Raw genomic sequence first — 26,025 nt, 5'->3', positions numbered from 1 at the left:
TCCAACCTGCCGCCCCGTCCCTCGAACGAGGGCTTCCCTTCTGGGTTCCCACGACCTCCTCTGACCGTTGGGTTGAGAGGAGGTGGGAGGGGTGGGGGTCTGTCAGAGCCGAGTTTCTAATGAAAACACTGGGAGGAGTTGGAGGGGAAGCGGTTCCAATTCGGCCGTCACAGAAGGAAGGTTCCAAACAGCCCCTGTGCCTTCAGGCACTCCACAGCTCAGCCGAGAGGAGGCAGCAGAGAGGCTGCAGCAGTCAGCAGGCTTTCTCTCCCAGCACGTTGTGTGTGCTCACTACCCCACCCAAAAAAACACACGCACACAAGACCCATTCCAACTGACCTGCAAGCCCGTGAAATAGTTCAAATTTACACACCGATTATCTGCACTTCCAATGAAGCCCAACCCTGCTCTTGCCCATTTGTGTTAAGTTCAGTCAGTGTGACTCATGTCTGTGTGTGTGTGTGTGTGCATCTGTCTGAAAGTTGCCCAAAGTGTAACTGTATAAACGATAGTGCCAAAACTCTCAGCTCTGGGTCCTTGTTCGGGTGATTATGAAGGTTATTTCTCGCATTTGGCTGAGTGGTTCCAGGTCCTCTGCTGAGCAATCCACCCCGCCCACCATTCTCTACTCGTCTCATAAAAGGGAGTCGTGCCTTTATATAGCACCACGCCCACCAGACGTCTCAAAGCCCTAGTACAGCCAATGAAGGTCGTTTGAAGTGTAAACCAAAAACAAAAAATGCTGGAAAAACTCAGCAGGTTCAGCAGCATCTGTGGAGAGAAAGACAGGGTTAACTGTTTCCAGTCCGTATAACTCTTCTTCGGAGCTTTTCCAGCATTTTTTTGTTTTTGTTTCAGATTTCCAGCATCCGCAGTATTTTGACTTTTGACGTGTCCTCACTGAATGTCATGCAGGAAACAGGGCAACCAATTTGCACACAGCAAGCTCCCACAAACGATAATGCGATCATGAGCAGGGAATGTGTCTTTTCTGATGTTGACTGAGGCATAAATATTGGCCAGGACGCCAGGGAGAACTCCCCTGCTCTTCAAAATGGTGTCATGGGACTTTTTACATCCACCGGAGACTGCAGAGTCTGTTTCCTGTCTTATCTCTGTCAGCGGAGGATTGCTTCTCAACACCGGGAGCGCAAGCCTAGCTTTTGTGCCCAAGTCTGTCCAGTAGAACTGGAACCCACAATTTCAGACACAGAAATGAGCCATGGCTGATATTTGTGGTTTATCTGGGACCAGAGAGTAAACAGAGTTTGAATTAAGATTCGGAGTTTGGACCTCACTCTCAGAAAATAACGCAAATTCATCCACGTGCCAAGAATGGCATTTATTATCATCAGCGAAGGTGGCATCGATTAAATTCCAGTTTTACAGAGACAGGGATGTGCAGAGATGGGAATTAAAAAAAAAGATCAAGACACCAAAGATTGTTGCTAGGCTGCTGGGTAAGGTGTAACTTTGGGAATTAGAGACAGGCTGCTTGCCCTTTGGTTCATCGGGCGAGCTTTAACACAAACTTTCAATCAAACTTCCCACACAAACTGTACACGCCCCAAACCTTTCATAGTCGGTAACCAATCTAATTCCTGCCCTGCATCATTGTCTTCTTGCTGAGGTACAGTTGCACAGGTTTTCCTCACCTTACCCATTACCCAGGGTAAGCTTTCTGGCAGCAGGTATTCTGACCGGAGAGGACTTCAAAGATCCAATCCAATCCTTTCCCGATATTCACCTTCTCTCTCCGCAAAGTCTCAATTCGTCTTAAACTCTACGAGCCACAACCATTCCTGTACCTCAGCCCTGCTCACCCATTGCCTCTGCCTTCAATAGCCCAGACCCATAATGCCACAGATCTCAAATTCTTATCCTCCTGTTTAAATCCCTCCATTGATCTCATTGAGTGGTGGAGAGGGCTCGAAGGGCCGAGTGGCCTCCTCCTGCTCCTATTTATGTTCTTATGGTGTTGCTGCTCTCTCTCTAACTGCCTCCAGCCCTGCAACTATCTCAGGCTTTATGAATAGAGTACAAGGGCAAGGAGGTCCATGCTAAACTTGTGTGGAACACAGGCTCAGCCTCAAACAGAGTATTGTGTTCAGTGCTGGTTTCGGAGTTAGTGGGGGCCTGCACACAGCGTCATTTTCAGGCCCCCCTTCCCCACCCACCCTGCCCAGCCTCGGCACCCAGCCAAGAAAAAGATCATTCTCTCTTATCTCACCCCCACCCCGCCCAGTTTTTCATTATTTTTTCCTTCTCTTATATTATAGGAAGTAAATGAAAATAAAGTGAGGTGCCGTGATTGCTTTTGTCGTCTGACTGTTTTTTTTCACAGGCCACTTGAAAGTTGCTGAGGATCTCAGCGGACCACTTAGTGATCTTTCCAAATGTTGTTTGTACCATTAGCTAACTGTTGTGAAGTGCTTTGGATAAGAACGCTTTATATAAAATACAACTTTATAACCTTCCCTTGGTCCACCTGAATGGAGTTCTCAGACCACAGTTTGAGAACTTTTGGTCGAGATGAAAGCATTGCACGAACGTGAAAAAACGTGTAAAAAAAAGTAAAGATGATACATGGATGGAAAAATAAAAGTTAACTTCTCTGAAGAAACTTAGTCGCTTTGAAAAAAATACTTGTTTAGATAGCTTTTGTCTCTACACTTTTACAAAATCGTCAATTAAGTCATTGTAAGTAATATTTTATAAAGAGGCACTTTCAATTTTCTTTTCTTTATTCATTCAAAGGATGGCTCAGCTAGCATTTATTGCCCATCCCTAATTACCCCTGTTCAGAGGGCATTTAAGAGTCAATCACTTTGCTGTGGGTCTGGATGTCACATGTCGGCCAGACTAGGTAAGAACAGCAGATTTCCCTCCCTAAAGGGGCCTTAGTGAACCAGACGGGTTTGTAAAACAATCATATTGTGGTTATCATCCAACTCTTAATTCAAGATTTTTTTAAAAATTGGATTTGAATTTCGCCATCTGCTGTGGTGGGATTTAAACCTGGGTCCCCAGAGCATTACCCTGGATCTCTGGAATACTAGGCCAGTGATAATACCACTATGTCATCACCTCCCCCTAATTGTCAATGTTGCCGAATTACAACATGATGATTGGTCACATATCTTAAAATTAATATTAATTAGTCTACAGGATACACATCTGGTGTTGAATCGACTATTATGGAATAGTACTTGACATCCTTCACTTCATCAGCGAATTGGTTTCTGAGCTGTTCTGCCATTATAGTGATGAATTCATCGCAGGTTTGGTGCATTAAAATGCCGGTCTTCCCTGAGCCACAATACTGACGATTTTTCAAATGCTGTTTGAGAAAATCATCAAATTCACTAAGATATTTGAGGCAGGTTCAAAAATGACCTTTTCGATTCAATAATGATGTTTCATCACGTCCTCTTCGAGGTAGTCCCAAAGAAGGCAGCAGTTTGACCGTGGCACCAACATATCTCAGCACTTTCCTCCAATCACACTCCTTTTTAAACTGACCCAATAACTCAGAATCAACTCTTCCAGATAATTCATACCTTCATACGAACTTATACATAGCAGTGAATGTGAGCTTTGGAAGTTTCACGATCAGCAATATCTCCTCCAATGTCTCTCCAATGAGAGTGCCCATCGACGATTGTTTGTTTTCCTTTACGAGGCTCAGGGAATAATTCACAAACGTAGCAGTAGACTGCCATAGTGGTTTCCGAAAAAAATCACCAATTTCTCATTCCTGTTGTCCTATTTTTCTTCATCCTCAGAAAATGGGACTCGTGAACAGCTCTTAAATTGCTTTCCAACCTCATACTCTTTCCTCAAAATTTCGTTATTACCCAGGTTTTTCGGTTTATTAAGAAATATTTCATCATACCCAATGAAACAGATTTTGGCCTCAATGCAATGTCTTCAGGGTTCCCTTGCATTCACAAAATTACCAATACTTTGTAGTCCCATTGTCACTTCGGAGTTCACTTGTTCAACTTTTGCAGTTGGTGCAGCATCTCACAACTCGGCAAGTGATGGACAATTCAGATGTTTCCATGCCCGCACTTTTTGATGAATGTCCACTGTTCAATACTTTGAGCTTTTTAAAATAAGACGACACACTGTCTTTTTGCTGAGTTTCATCTTCTGGCCTTGCCTTCATTTTGTGTTTTTGACTGCCAGGCTCATTGTGTTGCCTCATATTGCTTAAAAAAAAATTGGCCTTGATTTTAGGCAGATTAAAAATGCCTGAAAGAGCAGGGCGTAGCACACGGGTGGACCGTGGACCACCCAATTAGGTTCAATGCAGTTAACCCCACATTTTTAATCAGGCTCTGTGAAAACAAGATTTTGAACTATTTCATACTGGTGACAAATCATGGGCGTTGTTGCAAAGTGCGGGGGAGGGTGCCTTTGTTCAACTGGATAATTAGGCGAGCAGACAAACTTTGGTAAATGACGATTCCCCTTAGTTGCCAAGACAGTGAAAAAATGGTGAAGCAAAATTCTTTGCTAGACTACTTCAAAAAAAGAAAACCAGGTTTAGAGCACAGTTCACAGACTTGCAACGCTTATTAAGTTCAGGCATTTGTCAGATTTGTCCTGCATTTTGGGGTCCCCTGTTGTTTGTGGGGGACCCTGTGCGACCACCACAAGGTCTACTTAATGGTAAATCCGCCACTGATTGTGTCCAGTTCTGGGCTCCACACTTTAGGAAAGGTGTGGAGGCATTGGAAGGGGCGCAGAAAAGATTCACGAGAATGCTTTCAGGGATAAGGAGCTTCAGTTACATAGGTAGATTGGAGAAATTGGGACTGTTCTCCTGGAAGAGAAGGTTGAGAGGAGGTTTGATAGAGGTGTCCAAAATCATGAGGAGTCTGGGCAGCGTTTACAGGGAGAAAGTTCTCATTGGTGGAAGGATCGAGAACTTGTGCAATTGGCAAAAGAAGCTAAGGCAACATGAGGAAAAACTCTTTCATGCAGCAAGTGGTAAAGGTCTGGAACGTGCTGCCCAAGTGTGGTGAAGCAGGTTCAATCGAGGCATTCAAGAAGGAATTGGATTATCTACTAAGGAAGAGTGTGCAGGGTTACGGGGAGATGGTGGGAGAATGGCACTCAGCATTGCTCATTCAGAGAGTTAGGCCGAACAACTTCCTTCTGTGCTCTAACAATTCACCTTCTTCCACATCACTCACAGTGGGGCTAAGTGGATAGCTCTTTCCAAAGATCCAGATAGGCACTGTGGGCCAAATGGCTTCCTTCTTTGTGGTAAGATTCTATGGTTCTCAGCCTGGGCTTCTCTGGAGATTTCTTCCTGAGTAAGACGCGATACTGTTGTGCCAGCTACGTGACTGACTTTTAACAACAAAGCATAAATGAACATACACGACAGAATGAAACACAAGCAGACGTTTATTGCACAAATCAGTGTGAGTTAAGGAGAGGAAGACAACCATACTTCAATACTTATACATCAGAGTACATTACGACAATAGGATAATGAACAGCAGCACACAATTAACAAACAGTTCAGCCAACTCCACAAAGAAGCACTGTTGCTTTGATATCAAAGATATAATTCTTGTCAAAAAATTAATTTTTAGAAACATTATCACCTCTTTCGAAACAAGTGAGACCCACTACCATTTTAAATTTCTTTTTAACTGACCAAAGAACGGCAATATACCTGAGATAGTTACACAATAAAATTGATAAGGAAAACTAAGTGATGAAAAGACTCTTGTGGATTTTGACTGCACTCCTGAAGCAGATGCTAAAACTAGAATGCTGGAATGAATCAAGATCTGTACCACTGCTCCAGAATTAGGGGTGTGCGTGCATATAGATTCATATGGTTTTACTCCATGCTCTGTTCCAAATAAACTTTGCTCTTCAAAGTGTTAACAAAATATAAAATGTTCCATCATGCATATAGAATATAGCTATTTATATATAAAACCGCATATAGCCTGGTGTACCCAAAGGACAACAGACATTTCACACTACCCCACAACTAGTCATAATAATCACCCATTCCTTAAGCAACCAAAGACAGTCATTTTCACAAGCGTAGGATGGTGGCTCCTGCAAGTTCACACACATTATCCATTATAGTCATCAGAAGGATGGTTTGCTACACAGGCTTATATTGGAGAGAAAGGAGCAGGCTTGAAAGAATCGAAAGCACTCAGAGAATTTCTGGAGGAGATGGGTGCTATAGCTAAATGTATTCTGGACAGATGACCTGCACTGAGTACCCCTATGTTATGGCAGTGGGGATCAGAGTCAATCAACTTATCCAGAAACTATGCATGCAAATACATCCTTTTTTGTTAATTACTGCTATTGTTTTTCAGTGTTTGGGGGTGGGTGGGGGATATGCAGGGGAAGGAGGAGCCACGTCTCAGAATATTTAATGGTCATCTATGGTTTTACCCGCTGCTTCTTAAAGGCTTTCTGACGGAGTTCAGTTTATGTCCATTCTGCATACTCCCAACATGTTCCATTGCCAGGGGCAGCGCTGGAGCGGGAGTTCTCTGTGCTTTCACCTCCTCTTGTTCAAGCGGCACAGCACTTTCTTGGCCCAGCTGTTCAGAATCTGTAATGAAGTCTTGGCGATGGAAAATTACACACTTGGCTCTGAAAAGGTACACTGGCCTTGCTTACTCTCCGTCCTCTCCCCCACTAACATGGCGATACAGCAAGCACTGGCCGATTAGTCAGGTATCAAAGGAAAGGGTGAGAGCTGAGAGCTTCTGGGGATGGTACACTGACAACCAGCTCCGTAAGGTCCCTCCCAAGTGTAATGAGAATGTTACAAGATAGATTACTCAGCCCAGCCATGGTACTCTGTCGTTGTGTGGGGCAGACGGCATGAATCCTAAACCTGTGGAGTGAAAGGTGCTGCAGATACCTCTTGTCGATGGAGAGCGCAGACAGCGGGCAGGCTTTTAATTTGAAAAAAAAAAGGGAAAGTGGAACAAAATGAATAAAACAGGAACTGAGCTTTCTACAAGGGCACAATAAATGGCTTGCTCTATTCTGATGGCAGGTTACCACACCTTAGGATTTATTTTAACTTGCCATTTTGTGCCCCACTGACAGGATGGCCTTTATAATCCCAGCCCCATTCACCTTGTTAGAGAAGTCAAAGGGAGGGAAAAAAATTGAGCGGAAGATACATGGCCACTTCTTCCCACTCCTGCCAAAAAAAAAACACAGGCCCTAGGCTCATATTCCTGATCAGGCTGTAAGGTGACATTCCACTTATGCAGACAGCACTAACCCTGTGATCTTCAAGAGCGAAAGTGCTCAGCCCGACTTGTCCAATGTGTGCGTTCCCCACACAGCACCTACTTCCTCCTACAAATCCACGGATCAACTTGGAGGTGGTGGTCAGGGAAAAGGAGAAACGTGACATAGGGAAGCACCAGTAACTAATGCTCCAAGTCTTGTCAAAAAAAAAAATCATTAATTCACTTTGAGTCTGAAGCACATGCTTACAATTAATATGAAAGCAGCCATTGGTAAGCAGAGTGAGCAACATTGCTGCAGGGGGCGGTCTGATCTATACCTGTGACAATCTGATATTCGCTGTACTGTATTCAATCAACAAGCAGTACAAGGAAGGGATGCAAGCCAACACTGAACACTAACCATCTCCACGGACGATGAGTAAACATCTCGCATTATTCCCCCTGGCAGTGGGACAGCCTACCTAACCCAGATCACTTGCACCACCATTCATACGGCTTATTATTTATTTAATCTAACTTCAATTAATGAAAGATCAGGACAGTGTCAAAGCAAAAACTGAAAGCACTGTTGCCACACAGGCCAGCCAGTATGTGGGGTGAGAATAGACAGGTTAATGAATCAGCCTTCAGCCATTCAACAGGACTGAGTCCACTAAAGCACTGCTGCTCTTCATGTGGCTGCTGTCGACAGCTGCGAGCTGAGCTGCTGTGTTTCCAGCAGTCGCTGTCTTTCTCGGAGATCTACGCACTTGCAGGGTTTTGCACTCTTGCTTACTTTACTGACAAATCCTTGTAACTTAATTTTCCAAGCAGTATTCAGCTTCGACCAGGAGCCAGGGGAGGGAAGTGGAAATGGTCAGAACTCATCCGCTGGGATTTTTCGTTCCAGCACCAACGGAACCAGACTCTGCTGCACAGTGCTGTTTATCTGCAAAATGAATATGGCTTGTGTTCAGTGGGGTCAATGCAGCTGCCTTTGTGAAAGCGACGTTACTGATATAGCGCGCTTAAAAAAAAGCCATTAGCTCCCCAACAGCATCGCCCAAACACAGCCTGAAGAAAGAACAATTTGCTGGTTTATCACCGTATCCTCTTTAGAATGGGGCTCAATCACCTTGAACATGGCCTCTCTTGCTTTCACCACCGCACAGTGAAATTATCATCATTTTACTTAATGGATGCAACAAAGGCTTTAATCAGTCTGATGTTGATACAAAGATGTACAGATTTGCCTTAAAGAGAAATTCATGAAATTGGTCACGTTTTGTTACAATGCTCACCCTTAAAGTGACTCTTCATTTGGATGGTTCCATCTTCACGTACAGATTATTGCCCACGCACACTGGGTTTATTTCTAGTGTATTTGCCAGTCAAATCAGTTGCCTAACCTGTACTAAGTCTGATTTCTACACAGTGGTGTCAGGGTTTTACTTGCAGCAGTGAACTCATTGTCCTGGTGAGTCAATCCAGGTTATCTGGTGAATGACCAGTGCTGTAATTTTATTCAAAATTCCTATTACCGACAGTGACTGGCCAACTAGCCTCTCTGTGCCCTGGATTTCTACCCTGCCATACTCTCCAGTCTCTCTAGCACCCCCTGAATCTTGTGCACAGCTTCTTTGCGAGCCTGCCGGATGTGTTCCTGACCATTGGTTTCCACCGAGTCCACTTCCAGGAGCTGCTTGGTTAGAAGTTCCTCCAGGAGACGGTAAGTCTTGTCTCCCCTCTTCCCGTCAAAGCAATTCACCTCCACTTCCAGCTGCTGCACGTTGCTCAAGACTTGCTCCACTTTAACGTGGCCAGGGTGGGCAGCTATTTCAGTCTGCTCCATCCCATTGTTTGCAGGGAGTGCAGGTTTCTCTCTGGCACTCTTGTTCTCTGCACGGGTCTTGTACACAGTGGGGGGAGCACTGTACTCAATCCTATGCCCATGGGACGTGGTTGACAGCTGGTCTGCGGTCTGGGCCGGGATGTAGCCTGTGGGCTGCTGGTCGCTCCCTAGGTAGGTAGTGTTGCTGAGACGAGATCGAAGGTCCTGGTGATTCAAGGGATATGGGAGATCCTAGAAGACAGACATGACTGCTTAGAAAATAACAAGGAGCATTTAAACAGAGGCAGTCCACTGATTCCCAGTGACTGAGTAAATCTAATTCAGTTCTCACAAAATGGGATTCGGGGATTACGTTGAAATGGTTCACTTCTGTGCGGCTGCATCTATTAATAGCAAGAGCCACTGGGTTATCATATGTGGAAATGTCAAATTCTGCGTTTATTGCCTGGGATTAGAGCAAGCTCACCTGCTGTCTGGGCATGGTATTCGAGAGTTCCAGCAGTTTTTCTGGGAAAAGTGCCCTATTCACATTTTACCATTGGATCACACCCAAGATTAAAATTCAAAATTAAAATTAAATTTCACCGTAAAATGAAAGAGATCGTGTGCAGACTGTGGTCACCTTTTGACAGGAAATTCAGGGGAGAAGGAATCTGGAATAAGACATCGTTGCCTCGAAACACCAGAAAGAGAAAAAAAAAACACGCCACATACATAAATATGCACATACGCACACACACATATGCACATACACACACGTATAACTCTGATTAGGGACCACCTCAAAACAGGTTCTCAATGGAATACAAAAGCAAAATACTGTGGGTGCTGGAAATCTGAAATTAATGTAGAAAATGCTGGAAATACTCAGCAGATCAGGCAGCATCTGTGGAGAGAGAAAGAGAGTTAATGTTTCAGGTCAATGACCTTTCATCAGCACTGTGGCAAGTTGGATCTGTGAAGTGGGGCGGTGGGAAAAAGGGTGGGAAAAAAAACAAGGTCAGGTCTGTGATTGGACCAAAGAGAGATTACAGGGATCAGGTGACCACTCTGTGGAACACTTCTGTTCAGGTCGCAAGTGTGACTCCCAGATTCCAGTTGCCTGTAATTTTAATTCTCCACCCTGCTCTCACACTGACCTCCCTATCCTCAGCCTGCCACAGTGTTCCACTGAAGCTCAACATAAGCTCGAGGAATTTAGGTACGATTAATCCTTACAGATTCAACATTGAGTTCAACAATTTCAGACCATAATCTCTGCTCCTATTTCGTTCCCTATGTCTTTGTAGGTGTGCGTTTTATTTTGGTTTTGGGCAGCAGCTGTTCACTATTCTGCCATTTACACCACCTCTGGACACATCATGTGTATCTTTACTTGTTCCATTACCACTCCCTTTGGCTCTGCGCCACCAACTCTTTTTCCATTTAAAGTCTCCTGTCTTTCAACTTGCTGCTTTCCCCTACCCAGCACAGGAGGAAACCTTACACTGACACTACTCCCTGGTTGTGGAAATGAAGTAAGGAAACTCGCACATACTGAAAAAGTCCCACATCTGAGTGGATGATGCATTTTCAAACTCTGGGAAACCTCAATTTTGCTGCCCTGTTCTTAATCATTTCAAATTCGCAAATTTCAAAGAGGCAAACCCATGATGAACTATTTTCCTCAACCACCTCTAATGGGGATAGGGCAAGTTTCCCAAGTCTTCACTGTAGGAGCTCATTTAAAGCCATGCTGCTGCGCAAAGTTCCTACCGTGTACAGGCTGTGCATGGTCTTACCTTCTGTTCATACATAGAGGTTGACGGACTAAGCCTCTGCCACCCAGGAGTTGGTCCTGATACAACACTGCTCCCGAAAGCTGGCATCGCATGAGGGAACTGCTCCGCAGATGATGGTAGCCCTGCTGCTCGTGTCTGGGCCCAGAGGTCATGGGATTGTAGTCCTGCTGATGGCAGAGAGGATGCTGGTGTCGAGGGTGACCAGGGCTGAGTTTGTGGGCCAGGTGCAGGCTGATGCTGGGGAGGGTACATGGGCTGTTGGGGGGCTGAATCAGGGTTTCTGAAGTGGTACTGTGAGGCCGTCACAGGGTACTGGGGCTGTTGATCATACACCTCCTGTTCAATGTGAAACAAAACACACAACTTCTTATCTAAAGGTAAATCTGCAGCAGAGCCTTAACAACACAAATAAACCATAGGGCCAAGGATTTGAATTGGCCCACTGCTGGTGGCCATGTCTTCAGCTACATAGGTCCTAAGCTCTGAAATTTGCCCTTAAACCTCTCTGCCTCTTCATCCTCCTTGAAGATGCTTCTTAAGACCAAGCTTTAAGTGACCTGCTAACTCCTCGGTGGCTCAGTATCAGAAAGGTTTGTTATCAATATTGCTCTTGTTAAGTACCTAGAACACTTTGCTGTGCAAAAGTTATCTAAATCCAAGTTGCTGTTGGTATTGTTACACGACTCACTTCAATTCAGTTTTTAAAGGCTTGTGAGCCTTGTGTTTCCACAGAACCACAACGTTTACAGCGCCATAACAGGAGGCCATTTGGCCCATCGTGTATGCATCAGCTCTCCGAATGAGCAATTTGCTTAGTGCCATTCTCCCTGTAACCCTGCCCATTCTTCCTTCTCAGGTAGCAGTAATTCCTTTTTGAAAGCTTCGATTGAACCTACCTCCACCACACTCTCAGGCATACATTCCAGGCCTTCACCATTCACTACACAAAAAAATTTTTCCTCATATTGCTTTTGCTTCATTTGCCAATTACCTTAAATCTGTGCCCTCTCGTTCTCGATCCTTCCACAATAAGAACAGTTTCTCCCTATCTACGCTGTCTAGACCCCTCATGATTTTGAATACCTCTCTCAAATCTCTCAGCCTTCTCTTCTCCAAGGAGAACAGTCCCAACTTCTCCAATCTATCTACATAGCTGCAGTTCCTCATCCCTGGAACCATTCTCGTGAATCTTTTCTGCACTCTCTCTGATGCCTTCACATCCTCCCTAAAGTCTGGCACCCAGAACTGGACACAATTTACAGTGCAGTTCATTAACCGACGTCTCAGCTGCTCTCATTAAAGCATGTCGAATTTTACACATGTACCCCAGGTCAGACTTTACGCATCCCTCAATGGCCAACACTTACCCGCTGTCCTTGAGCTGAATAAGCTGTGTGAGCTGGTGTCTGTGCCCTTGACGCCATTGCCTGGGAGGGTGGCCCAGTCTGAGAATGGGCCCACTGTGCGGAGGAAGCTTGCCCATTGCTCGGAGGCCTGGGCAGGCCGGCTTGCTGAGTGGGGTGAGGGGGCTGTTGCAGGTGCTGAGGATAGGCCTGCTGATTCTGGGGGTGCTGGGGATAGGCTTGCTGATGTTGGGGGGGGTGCTGCTGATGCTGGGGGTAGGCTTGCTGCTGGATGCTGTCGCTCGGAATGCTCTCAGGTGATATGCTTTCACTTGGTCCGCGTGGATACCAAGAGCTCCCTGGAATGCGACCTGGCGATGAAGCTCTTCCAGAAGAGAAAACACCATTGACTATCCCCTGAAACAAGGAAACGTACACAGATTATCCACTGAGTCAACGATAAAGAGGTTCACCAAGGGAATGTACAATCAGTTATCACACTTGACAGCATGGTGTCAATGCAGTAAAATTCTACTTCTCAAAATTAGAAAAGGGAAATAACCATCCCCAGTTACCACTTTTTACACTTGCAAACCAATGACCACATGAGGCTCCTGGAGCAGGTCCGTTCTGCTGAACTCCCTGTGCTGTGGCATCGCTGAGTTCCGGCTTAGTGACATAACAGCAGGAACATACCAGCAGCTGCATTTGTGAGGTCACTGCAGCTGCAGCAGCAACAACAAGCTGCCTTTAAACATTACAAACCTCACACAAGACAGGGAGACATCACAGAGTTAGGGTCTGGTGGGCAATGAGCAGGGGAGAAAGGGAATCAGAAAGGCTGGATTAGGGACTGAAGGCATGGGCAAAGAGCTGGGCGAGGGGCTGGTTTCTGAAAGCAGACAGGGAGCTGGAAAAACAGCAGGAAGGAGGGTGCTGAAGGTTCACCAGTATTGGAGCTGAGGAGAGATGCCAGATTGGGACAGAGTGTGGGGGCCACGAAAGAACACTGGGGAAGTCGTGAGTTAATGGAAAGTGAATGAGAGCAATACAGACAGGGCTACTAGGGTGGACAACTGTTCACGATCTGGCTTCAGAGGCCATCTGAAGGTCAACCTGTGAAAGGGATGTATGGTGCCAGGCCATATACCCAAGAGGGGCTTGTCCATGCAGGTGATTTGCTGAAATACTCCAAAGTGCAGTTCCAGAGGTGTCAAACATAACAAGAACTCACATTTATACGTCACAATTAACATAGGAAATCATTCCAAAGCATTTTACAGAGGTGTAATCGGATTATAAAATGGATGCCAAGGTAACATCAGCATTTTAAGAAGAGCCTTAAAGCTGGACATGGAGGTATAGGAATGGTTTCTCCCCTGCTCATGGGGTCTCCACAGTTCAAAGTGCAGGGGATTGATTGCACAAATGGCCAGAGCGATAGTGAGGGGTGGGGTGTGAAGGTTAAAGGGGCCAGGTCAAATGGGGATTTAAACAGGAAGGTGAGAATTTGACATTTGAGAGACAGTGTAGGTCAATGAGGACAGGGATGCTATGGGGGAAAAGGGTATGAGCAGCAGTTTCTGATGAGCTGATGTTCACAGATAGTGGATGGTTGGAGACCAAGCCAGGAGAAGACTGGGACAGTCAAGTCTGGAGAGACATAGCCAAGGCTCTGAGCAGCAGACATGGTGAGGCAGGTTGACGTTAGCAAGGCGGTCTTTGTGATGGAGAAGATGGGGTAAGAAGCTCAGCCGAGGTTGCAATCAGTCTGCTCCAGCCTGAGGGAATGGCTGGAAACGGTGGCGTGTGTTGGTGAATGTCCGACTTGACAGCATGTGGCTTCAAGGACAACAGGACAGTGGTTAGAATGCAAAGTAAGCGAGCAGTAATTTGTCCCCTTGGTCCAGGTGCATGTTAAAGATTGCAGACTTCAATACAGCTCAGGAAGTATCCCTGATCACCAAACTGACCAATACTGTCACTGATAGTTCGATTCGTCAGCAGTCAGAAAGTGGACTCTTAACATGTCGCTGCTGCATTTAGTGAAACCATTCAAAGGCTTTGACTTATCACTGTGAACTGCACTCTTCATACAAATATGATTTAGTGACGATATACTTTGGGTGGAGACTGCCAAACAATGTCATGGGAACTGATTCATGACTGCTGGTCAATTTATCTTGAGATGATTCATCAACCGCAAAGCGAAGGTCGAGTTAGTCAGCAGCTCCTCTTGGCTCAGCCCAATTGCAGATCCTTGTCACTGTGTTCACACCCAATAATCTACTTCACATTGCAGCCTCTCCAGACAATGCCTCAGCACTGCCCGGGGTGGCTCTCTGCCAGTCTCGAGATCATTCTCCAAGCAGACACATGCAAAGCAATACAAAGCCACAAGGCATTGAAGATCTGACAGGGAAACTGCTGGAACAAGAAAATGTCAGGACATTTTCTCCCCTCTGCTCTCACATGTCGCAACTGTACTGTCTGGGCTGCGAGTCAGGATCCATGCAGAGCACAGGTTGGCACTTGTGGTGTAGCTCACTGAGATCCAAGCTGAACCATAAAATAAGGGGATAGAAAGGCACCAAGTTGGCACCTAGATCACATTCACTCTCTTTTCAGTCTCCACTGTTCACCCGAGTGTTATCTCAGTTCACTAATCTGTTCGAGGGGGAGGTGTGGAAAACGATGCAATTTCAACTCAGTGACTCAGCTCCATACAATGAAAATTGAACCGGCTGAATATGCATTACAGCCAACACGAATAAGTCATGACATGAGGAGGCCAATTTCCAAACAGCCTCCAACAAAAAAAGTGCCCAATTCTGATTTGCTCTCAGCTCTTTGGAGCTCTTCATCAATGGCTATCACTGATCTGAAAACTGTTCAAGGTGGAGGTTCAGCTCTGTCATGGTGCATGTTTCAGAACTGGACATCAAACATTTGTTCACAGTAAAGATTTGAATGTTCTCATGATAGAGGAAGAATCTTTGTGGAACTGAACTTGTGCTGAAACAAAGGCATCGGAACCTTACGAACTTATGAATTAGGAGCAGGAGTAGGCCACTCGAGCCTGCTCCCCCATTCAATACGATCATGGCTGATGTGATTGTAACCTCAACCCCACATTCCTGCCTCCCCCCGATAACCTTTCACCCCACTGTTTAACAAGAATCTATCTCGCTATGCCTTTAAAATATTCAAAGACTCTGCTTCCACTGTCTTTTCAGGATGACAGTTCCAAAGACACTCAACCCTCGAAGAGAAAAATCCTCATCTCTGTCTTAAATGGGTGAACCCTTATTTTTAAACCCCTAGTTCTAGATTCTCCCACAAGAGGAAACATCCTCTCCACATCCACCTTGTCAAAAGCCCTCAGGATCTTAAAGGTTTCAATTAAATCGTCTCTTACTCTTCTAAACGCCAGTAGATACAAGCCTAACCTGTCCAACCTTTCCTCATAAGACAACCCGCCCATTCCAGGTATTAGTCTACTTTCCCTTCTCTGAACTGTTCTAATGCATTTACATCTTTCCTTAAATAAGGAGACCAGTACTGTACACAGTACTCCAGATGTGGTCTCACCAATGCCCTGTATAACTGAAGCATAACCTCCCAACATTTATAATCAGTTCCCCTCACAATAAATGATAACATTCTATTAGCTTTCCTAATAACCTGCTGTACCTGCATACTAACCTTGTCACTGGCTCAAACAGGATTGGAAATTCATTGACCACCATACATTTGATCACATAGTCTCCTACTCAGAACAAAGAGTGTGCGAGAGGGGGCAAGTGCGCGAGAGCGGGAGGGAGGAGGCGATTTTAACATCACCTGGGCAGGGAGGAGTTCTATCCTGCATGCCACCAATCCCACTCCCCTCCAACATTGCTCTCCATGGAAGTTGATCAGGTGGGGTGGAAAGTGGACGGACATTGAACCAGAGCCTGGCAGAGTGTGGGGTGGGGTGGAGGCGGGGGGTGGGGTTGGGGGGGTGAGTCAGCTTAAAATGAGCCCCCAGAGAGTGAAGGATCAAGAGACAGTGATGCAGAAAGAGGGAGGAAAAGAAATTCAAACAATAGCAGGCTGGTTTAAGATCTGCAAGTGATCACAAGACACACCAATTTTTTTCCAAATCCAACGAATGGCACCAAGTCATTTGGAGTTCTTCAAATGCACACACCACTAACTAAACCCGAGACTAACAGTCAGAAATGTACGGAGTATCACTACAAAGTTACATTTAATGTTGTCCCAATGCCACCTGCATTTAGACAGCATCTTGAAGGCAGAAAGCAAGCTCCATACTTTGGGGGAAATCAAACCTACACGGGTGTTTCACAGAGACACAAGGAAAATGGGTGCCAGGACATGAGCGGGGCAACCAGGGCTTTGGCTGAAGAGATGGATTTTAAAATCTTAAAAAGGTGAGGGAAATATAGAGATTGGAGGAGGAAACTGCAGAGTGTGTGGCCGAGATGACTGAAACCAGTCGGTGGACGAGCCTTGGAATGGTGATGGTGAGAAAGGCAGGGGTTGAGGGTTTCAGCGGCTGACAGGCTGCACTAGGATCAGCAAGGTTTCAGGTGGAGGTGAGTGGTCTTCAACACCAAGCAGAAACAGGGTCAGAAGCAGAGGTCAGGGTCCAACAAAACGCCGAGGGTTAGTCGGAGCGGCAGTGGAGAGGGGTGTAACTGGCAGGCCAGGTTACATCGGTTGAGGCAGCTTCTGATGGCATTGGGCCAGAGTTTCCTGCCACATGGCAAGTTTAATGCCCTGGTTATTATTGATGTGTAACGTGTCCAGACACTCATCAGCGAGGAGGAGACACCCTGCAGAATTGTCACCAGCTGCTCACCCTCAGTCACCCCATGGCTTCGAGAAATAACTAGATTTTCACATTAATTGCCCAATAAGCTGGCTGCAGATAGTCAGGGCCTGCACTCAATAGCTCTTTGATATTCCTGCATCGTCACTCAACCTCTCGGACCCAGAACAGGAACAATTTAAACTGTGGAATCTTATTCCTGCAGGTAGCAAAATGTTGCTAGAAATTTTGAATTCCTATTGAATAATTGCTTACTTTCTCTGTCCCTTAATCCAAACTCTCTTTCCCTCTATTTCTGTACTGATTTGAGTCAAGTTCACCTGATTCCCTTCTCTATTGTTTCTTCCACAGCCTTGAAATCTCATTGCTTAAGGATTTAGATTGTTGGTCCTGTTATTCACCAAGGTCCCAGTTACCCTGCTGCTCCCACCATGCTGGCACTTCCAGCAAGTTACAGCAGAAAGCAATCTGAGCTCAAGTGTGAAGGCAGCCTAACTAACAGGGCACACAGTCAGAGGCCCCACTCCAGTAAAACCTGATCCAATGCTTTGGTCAGATCATGGTTGGACTGGGGCAAGTTATGCCCTAGATTCAATGCTTGATTACTTCCTAGCCTCCTCACAATATTCTACATAAACCATCCGAACTCCTCGACTGGAATTGAGACTCAATCACTTGCTGTGTTTAAACCTGCTGGGGAAATAAAAAGGGAAAAAAGGTTCTTACTTGCGGAGGCATTTGATGGTCCATCATTTGAGAATAGTTACTCGGATATGGAGTCTGGGGTCCGGTGGGATACCAGTAATTGGAGGCATATCCTGGATAAGGCATTTCCTGGAAAACAGGAGGAAAGGGGAAGAAAAGATTTTGAAGTAAAGTGTGCAAAGTACAACCTTTGAGGAAATCAATACAAAAAGCAGTCAAATGATGTTGAAAGGAATAAAATGACCAATTAAAAAAAAAAATTCCAAATTAAATTCATTGAAGTGTTCATTCATAGAATACAATCAGAGAATGGTTACAGTACAAGTGGAGGTCACTCAGCCCCTTGTCCCCATCTCCCTGCAAATCTTTACTCTTTGGATAACTCCCTTTTGAGAACCACGGTTGAACCTGTCTCCACCACCACTTTCAGGCAGCACATTCCAGATCCTAACCATTCGCTGCACAAAAACATTTGTCCTCATGCAGCCTTTGGTTCATGTTACTCTCAAAAGAACAGGAAGGCAAAGAGTTTGGAAATATCTATCTATCCATGCAGTCAGCTGATGATGGAAAGCTGTGCCCATGCGGTGACATGGGCTGAACTTGTGCTGCTTGAGAGACTGTCATCGTGTGGTGACGGGGAGCTCAGAATTGCCTTGTGGAGTCTGAAAACAGGAGCAAACATGCAGTCCGAATAATGGTCACGGAAGCACTCTGAAATAAACCTCTGAACAAAATCGAAGACGCTCTTCAGTATGAAGTAAATGCACAAAGGCACAACATAAAATAGCTTTGTTTGTTAACCTCAATCATAATCATTCTGACTGCAATCAGGGCCCCTTGCCGTCACTTCCTCCTGCTCCTGAAACAGAAAGTGCAAGGGCGCAAGGCACATGTTTGCAACACAAAGTTTCCAATTGTCGAGGTATTTGCAAAGAAAATGATTGCACAGCTTTTGGGGCGAGATTATATCAACTCTGGGTTCATGGGAGAATTTGGATGCCCCGTCCCCACAAAAAACATGACCAACATGACTGTCACTATGACACCAGCTCAGGAGTAGATCAATTGTCCAAGCCCGCCCCACCCATTCATTCTAACGTACATCTTTAACCACCTACCCTCCGAGTCCTTTGATAGCCTTTCCTAACAAAAATCTATCGATTCCAGTCTTGAATGCTCCAACTGTCCCAGCAGCCAGTCTTCTGGAAGGGAGGTGAGTTTAAGTATTCTATTGTGTGTGAGAAAAAAAGTATATCCCAATTTCATAGTCGTCTATTGCTCCTTTTAAGATGCAATCACCTGGATCTGGGTTCCCTTGTACCTCCTCTCTCCAAACCTTTTAACCTTTCAAAAATCTCAATTGGGTTACCTCCCAATCATCTCTACTCAAAGGAATACAAATCAAACAGCTCCAAGTATCAGCTTGGAGCAACACTGAATCACGGTATGGAGGAATCATGGGGGAAATAGATCAACCAGAATGAAGTGCCTCCCATGGTTTGGGGACGAGTGGAAAAAGTATCCTCTGGAATGCAGTGCCTCCTATGGCCGAATAGTTTGGGGATGCGGAGGGAAGGGATCTGTTGAGATGCAGTGCCTCCCATAGCCGAAGAGATTGGGGTGACTGGAGGTGGGGGAAGGATCCACTGGAATGCAGTGCCTCCCAAGGCTGAATACCACTTTGGTACCTACGGCTGCAGAGCCGAGTACTTGGATACTTGGTTCAGCCACTGCAGGGGGTAGGGGTTGTGCCCACCATCAATGGCACTGGGTGGCTGCGCCCACTGTCAATGGCATCAGGGGCTTGGGGGTGGGGCCTAGTGTCAATGGGACTGGGGGAATTTGGGGTGTCCTGTGTCAATGGCATGGGGGGGTATTGGGGGTGCATGTGCCAGTGTCAATGGGACTGGGGGGGGGGTGCCCAGTGTCAATGGGATTGGGGGGGCAGTTTGGGGGTGCATGTGCCAGCATCAATGGCACTGGGGGGGTGCCCAGTGTCAATGGGAAGTGGGGGTGGGGGCTGCCCAGTGTCAGTGGGAAACGGGGCTGCCCAGTGTCAGTGGGAAACGGGGCTGCCCAGTGTCAGTGGGAAACGGGGCTGCCCAGTGTCAGTGGGAAACGGGGCTGCCCAGTGTCAGTGGGATCGGGAGTGGGGGCTGCCCAGTGTCAGTGGGATCGGGAGTGGGGGCTGCCCAGTGTCAGTGGGATCGGGAGTGGGGGCTGCCCAGTGTCAGTGGGATCGGGAGTGGGGGCTGCCCAGTGTCAGTGGGATCGGGAGTGGGGGCTGCCCAGTGTCAGTGGGATCGGGAGTGGGGGCTGCCCAGTGTCAGTGGGATCGGGAGTGGGGGCTGCCCAGTGTCAGTGGGATCGGGAGTGGGGGCTGCCCAGTGTCAGTGGGATCGGGAGTGGGGGCTGCCCAGTGTCAGTGGGATCGGGAGTGGGGGCTGCCCAGTGTCAGTGGGATCGGGAGTGGGGGCTGCCCAGTGTCAGTGGGATCGGGAGTGGGGGCTGCCCAGTGTCAGTGGGATCGGGAGTGGGGGCTGCCCAGTGTCAGTGGGATCGGGAGTGGGGGCTGCCCAGTGTCAGTGGGATCGGGAGTGGGGGCTGCCCAGTGTCAGTGGGATCGGGAGTGGGGGCTGCCCAGTGTCAGTGGGATCGGGGGTGGGGGCTGCCCAGTGTCAGTGGGATCGGGGGTGGGGGCTGCCCAGTGTCAATGGGATCGGGGGTGGGGGCTGCCCAGTGTCAATGGGATTGGGGGTGGGGGCTGCCCAGTGTCAATGGGATTGGGGGTGGGGCTGCCCAGTGTCAATGGGATTGGGGGGGGGGGGGGGGGCGGGGAGACATTGCCTTTAAGCTGTAATAAAATTGAGCCGACAAATTTGCAGTGGTGAGCATGCGCCTTGCGGGTCTGTGCCTGTCCTTTAATGCGTTCAGGGCCCCGCTCCTGCCGCCCTGGCCCGGCGCAGCTCAGCCCGCTCCCCGGCCCTGACAGTCTCCAGGCCCCGCTCTCACCTGCTTGTGGAGGCCGCTCCGAAGCCTCGGGTCGTCCCAGGTGGTGGTGCCCGTGTTGTGGTCGATGTAATAGGGCCAGCCGCTGTGCGGGTCCCGCTTCATCTCCCAGCCCCGGGGCAGGGTGGCCAGGCCGCCCGGGGCTTCGGCGGCCATGCTGACAGACTCACTCACTCTGTCTCCACCGGGCCCGGCCTAACAACCCCGCTCTCCCCCACACTGATCACTAATTGACAACCACACTCACCAATCAGACTGCGCGATCGTCACAAGGTTCAGCCAATCACAGGGCTCAGAGGCGGGCCAGGCTCAGGGAGAGGTTGAGAAGAACTGTCAATCAAATTGAAGAGAACACGCCCATTGTCACTCCATCCTCACACTCTGTCACACAGTCACTCCCTGTCACAGTCACTGTCTGTCACACACTCACTCCCTGTCACAGACTCACTCCCTGTCACAGTCACTGTCTGTCACACACTCACTCTCTGTCACACACTCACTCCCTGTCACAGTCACTCTCTGTCACACTCACTCCCTGTCACAGTCACTCTCTGTCACACTCACTCCCTGTCACAGTTACTCTCTGTCACACACTCACTCCCTGTCACAGTCACTCTCTGTCACACACTCACTCCCTGTCACAGTCACTCTCTGTCACAGTCACTCTCTGTCACACACTCACTCCCTGTCACAGTCACTCTCTGTCACACACTCACTCCCTGTCACAGTCACTCCCTGTCACTCACACACTCCCTGTTACAGTCACTCCCTGTCACTCACACACTTCATTACGGTCACTCCCTGTCACTCACACACACACTCACTCCCTGTCACACTCACTCTCACTCCATCACACTCACTCACACAGTCAAACTGTCTCACATGCACACACTCAGTCAGTCACTCTGTTTCATACATCCCACTCCGTCACACATTCCCTCCCTGTCTCACACACACACACACTCACACCCTGTCACTCACATACACTCACTCCCTGTCACACACTCACACCCTGTCACAGTCACTCTCTGTCACACATACTTCCTGTCACACTCACTCCGTCACTCACATGACTCAGTCACACACTCAAATTCTGTCATTCTCTCACCCAGACACACAAACTCAGTCAGTAACACACCCCATTTCCTGTCACACATTCACTCCCTGTCACAACCACTCCCTGTCACTCACACACTCACTCTCTGTCACTCATACACTCATACTCATTCCCTGTCGCACACTCACTCCCTGTCAGCCACATGCTCACTTCCTGTCACACTCACTCACTCCCTGTCACACACACACCCTGCTACTGTAAGGAACATATATTTTTATTTCTGTTAGACTGCTGTCAAGAACATATCTTTTTACTTTCTGTTGGACAGGGGATTAAAATTACAATGGCTGCAGGTTGAAAGACATCTCCACTGGAATAGGATGAGATTATATACAATGTTGCAGTCCTGGAACAGAGTGTGCCATGAAAGACAGGATAGTGCCAGAAAGGAGTCCTGGACCAAGGGAGCTGCCTGGCAACGTTTTAATTGGCTCCTGACCAGGTGACCAGAGTTTGTCTGAGAGCAGAGTTGAATAGCTCCTACCCTGAAAGGAAAAAGACCTAAAACCTCTTGCTCCTGTGTGTGGAAGAGTCCAGTAATTCTACAATAATAGCTAGCTGGCTTTTTCTCCTCCTATCTCTATAACCTGCTCTCACTCTGAAAACCCCTGCCAAGAAGCAAAGGGGAAAATCAATGTTAGAGACATTGAAAGGCAAGTGCTCAACCAGTGAACTAAAGGCTGAAAGTGCTGGAAGACCACCTCGTGTCATCAACAAGAACTGAAAGGAATTTGGAAGACATCGATCAAAGTCAACCCATCAAATCCTGTACTCCGGAAATGATGCTATTGAACTGTTTTAACCCACCCTTAAAATCCATGTTTTTTTTATGTCTTATGTGTCGTGTGTGTGTGTATAGGGATTCAAGAAGGGGTAGAATTTAGGTTATAAAGTTAGAAATTAGCAGATCATACTTCTTTCTTTTGCCACTGGTTAAAGACAATTTGTTCAATAAGCAGCTATTTTCTTATTAAGTTTACAAACCTGGTGCTCATATTCTGTTAACCTAAATTAAACAGTTAGGTAGAATTGGGGCAACCTGGTGGTTTGGTCAAACTTTTCACATTTGTCGCAGCTCGGGGAACAGTGGGGCTTGATATTACAGCGCACTATCCCCAGTGAGTCATGACACTACACACTTGCTCCATGTCACACACACACACACACAGTCCCTGTCACACACACACCCTGCCACTCTCATACACACTCACTCAGTCACACAGTCACTCACTCCCTATTACATACTGTCACTCACACACTCATACTCACTCAGTCACACACGCTCCCTGTCACACACTCACACAGTCACACATACTCTGTCACATACTCTCATTCTCTCCCTGTCACACACACTCCCTGTCTCACTCATTCCCTGCCACTCTCTCTCAGTCATACACTCATTCACTCCCTGTTACACACTGTCACTCACACTCAGTCACACATACTCCGTCACATATTCATACTCTCTCCCTGTTGCACACACACCGTCACACTCACTCCCTGTCACTCACACTCACTCCCCGTTACACACTGTCACTCACACATTCATACTCAATCACACATGCTCCCTGTCACATACTCACAATCTCTCCCTGTTACACACTGTCACTCACACACTCATACTCAGTCACTCACACTCCCTGTCACATACTCACACTCTCTCCCTGTTGTGCACACACCGTCACACTGTCTCCCTGTCACTCACGCTTGTCACACATTCACTCCCGTCACACATTCACACTCACTCCTTGTCACTCAATCATACAGTCATGGCCACTCCCTCTCACACTCAATCACACCCATTCTGACTATTCTCGACACTATCCTTGACTTTATCCGTGCACAGCGAACCTGTTTCAGCAGCAGGAATGACTGCCTGTGCTCTCTCCGCACCACCCCCCACCAAGATCTCTGTTTAAAGGCATCATCAGCCATTCTCAGGCTGATTAATCGCGACTGGCTCTGTGTGAGTCTGTGTGCTGGGTGTTCTGAGGAAGCTATTCAAGTTGGTGAAGTCTGCAGGGAGCGGTGCTTCACCTGGAGGAGACCTTGGCTGTGACTGCAAGGTCTCTGGGCAGACTGCTTGCTCCCAGTCATGGGTGCTGTGGTTGTTTTCCCTTTGGGCTGCAGCGTGAGAGGGAGACAGAGCAGCAGCACAGAGGACAAGCTGCTCGCAGGGGACGGGAGGAAGGGAGAAGGGCGCTTGGCAGAGGGCCTTATCCAGCCAGGGTCTTCTGGGAACGCCTCTCTTCCCTCCATCGAAGCCAGGAGCAGTGTGTGCATTGTCTGCGTTTTATGAAGTAGGTGCCCATCGTACTCTGCCACCTATTGCAGCTCGATTTGCAGCCTTGGAGCAGTGTGAGAATAGCACTGCCAGAGGCTGCGGAGCTCATGGTCGTCCTGAATTTCTTCACTATGGGACCATTCCTGACTGAAGCAGGTGCCATTTCTAATACTTCCAATGTGCCCCTCGGGGAGAAGCTCTGGGCCTCGAGGGCTCGGCTTTGGGCTGCGCCGTCTCGACATGGGGGCAGCAGCCTGGGCTGGCTGGCTGAGAGGCAATGCCGGGGGGGCATGGGTGGGCCTGGAGCGATGGGAGGACAAATGCTGTCATTCCGGAGAGATGACAGCCGGGCTGCGGTCTGCGGAACCCCTGGCACCTCCCCCGGGGCAATGTCTCGGCAAAATCCAGCGATGTTCCGGAGCACAGATTGCTGCATCTCTGCCAGGCTCTGAAAGCCCCCTTTGAGGGCTGCTCTCTCTGCAGCCATGTTGGCAGCAAGCTGAGCTTGCATGGCCTCAGCTTGAGCCTCCGCTGCAACGCTCCATTGCTTGCCCTCGGCTGGTGCTGCAATGGAAGCTGAGACACCCTGACGGAGTACTTCACCACTTCCACCCAGGGAAGGGGTGGGCCCCAAGCCCCACAGAAAGCCTCCGATCCACCTCCGGCACCAGGATCTCAAGCGCAGCATCAGCACTCTCTTCTCTGCCATGTTGCATCATCCATAAGCTCCCTGGAGGCCAGGCACTTCTGAAACCACTTCTGGTGCTTCCAACAGCCTGCAGGCTCTATCCTTTGAAGAGATGCAAAGCCAGCTTAAAGTGGTGCCCGCGTTGCATGAATTTGGTCACCCTGCTGAGGCTTGTGGCTGCTCAACGGTGACTTTAGCACTGGGCTGCCTGCCACTGTGACTTCATCACCCATCATGACCCCCTGGGCCTGTATTCAGGGAGAGAGAGGGTGCAATCAAATCTTTAGGCCTGGGAATTAAGAGCTACAAGCCCCTACTTCCAATTGCGGCCTGCTCAATGCAGGCCAGGGTGGACTGGCGCTTCTCAATGGCCTGAAAGATGGGGGCAATTTGAATCACATTTCAACCAGAGAGACAAACAGAGGGTTTGATCAGGTACAGGTTCGGCTTTAACTTTCCTCCCAGTCTTACTCTTGGTTGCCCTGGATCCGGTCTTGTTTCTCAATGGGCAGATCTGGTTAAAAATCGCTCCGCCTATCAAGCATCTAGACTCTCATGCTGAATGGCTAATTGGGTGGAAGGCTCCCATCGGTGACCTGCTTCACATTAAGAATCAACACCCTTATCCCTTGTACAGAACGTATTTATCTGAATGCTTCGCATTTCTAATAAATCACGTCTTTGTGCTATAAATATTGCAGAACATCCAACACAGAACAAAAGCTTTCACCAGGGTCAAATGGTTTAAATAACTTCTTTAATTTTTTTTAAAGTATTCAGCTGGTGTACAGAGAAATGGCTTTTTTCTGTTAAATTTATATATCGTTTTTTTTTTACAGACCTTTGATACAGGTAATCTAATTCAAAAGAGTTCTCCTCACAACAACAATAAAAAAAACATGGAGGAATTGGTTAAAATTCTAAAAAGCTGTGCCAAAGAGATGTTACTGATAGGTCAGCATTCTACAGTTTAATACCTAACACAGCCATAGCTTTTAGACCTGATGAGCAATCACAGTGCCTAAACATTCCTGTTAATGCTTGATACAAGTTCTGTGCAAGTGCTGAAGCAAACCTTACAGTAAGATGCTAATAGGATTAATACGATTCCGAACCAGTTTGTGTTCCACCTGTTTCTCCCTGATTCACACAGGGTTGTTGG

General features: G+C 47.4%; 1 protein-coding gene across 1 annotated transcript; it reads right to left on the bottom strand.

Moving 5' to 3' along the window:
* Positions 1-5,403: 5,403 nt before the first annotated feature.
* bag4 (BCL2 associated athanogene 4) lies at positions 5,404-20,951 on the bottom strand. The gene is made up of 5 exons (XM_078565664.1): positions 20,778-20,951; positions 17,784-17,891; positions 12,245-12,637; positions 10,878-11,213; positions 5,404-9,327 (listed from the first exon to the last, which is right to left on the bottom strand). The coding sequence occupies exons 1-5, from the start codon at positions 20,928-20,930 to the stop codon at positions 8,827-8,829; spliced, it is 1,491 nt and encodes a 496-aa protein (XP_078421790.1). The 5' UTR covers positions 20,931-20,951; the 3' UTR covers positions 5,404-8,826.
* Positions 20,952-26,025: the final 5,074 nt, after the last annotated feature.

This window comes from Cetorhinus maximus, chromosome 20 (genome assembly GCF_964194155.1).
Source record: "Cetorhinus maximus chromosome 20, sCetMax3.hap1.1, whole genome shotgun sequence".
Taxonomy (NCBI): domain Eukaryota; kingdom Metazoa; phylum Chordata; class Chondrichthyes; order Lamniformes; family Cetorhinidae; genus Cetorhinus; species Cetorhinus maximus.
This window is presented reverse-complemented; position numbering and strand designations above follow the sequence as displayed.

Coding starts and splice junctions, on each gene's coding strand:
- bag4 (XM_078565664.1), bottom strand. CDS start 20,930: ATGGCCGCCGAAGCCCCGGGCGGCCTGGCCACCCTGCCCCGGGGCTGG. Junction 17,892..20,777: donor GGAGCGGCCTCCACAAGCAG/GTGAGAGCGGGG, acceptor CCTGTTTTCCAG/GAAATGCCTTATCCAGGATA. Junction 9,328..10,877: donor CCTCTATGTATGAACAGAAG/GTAAGACCATGC, acceptor TCTGTCTTCTAG/GATCTCCCATATCCCTTGAA.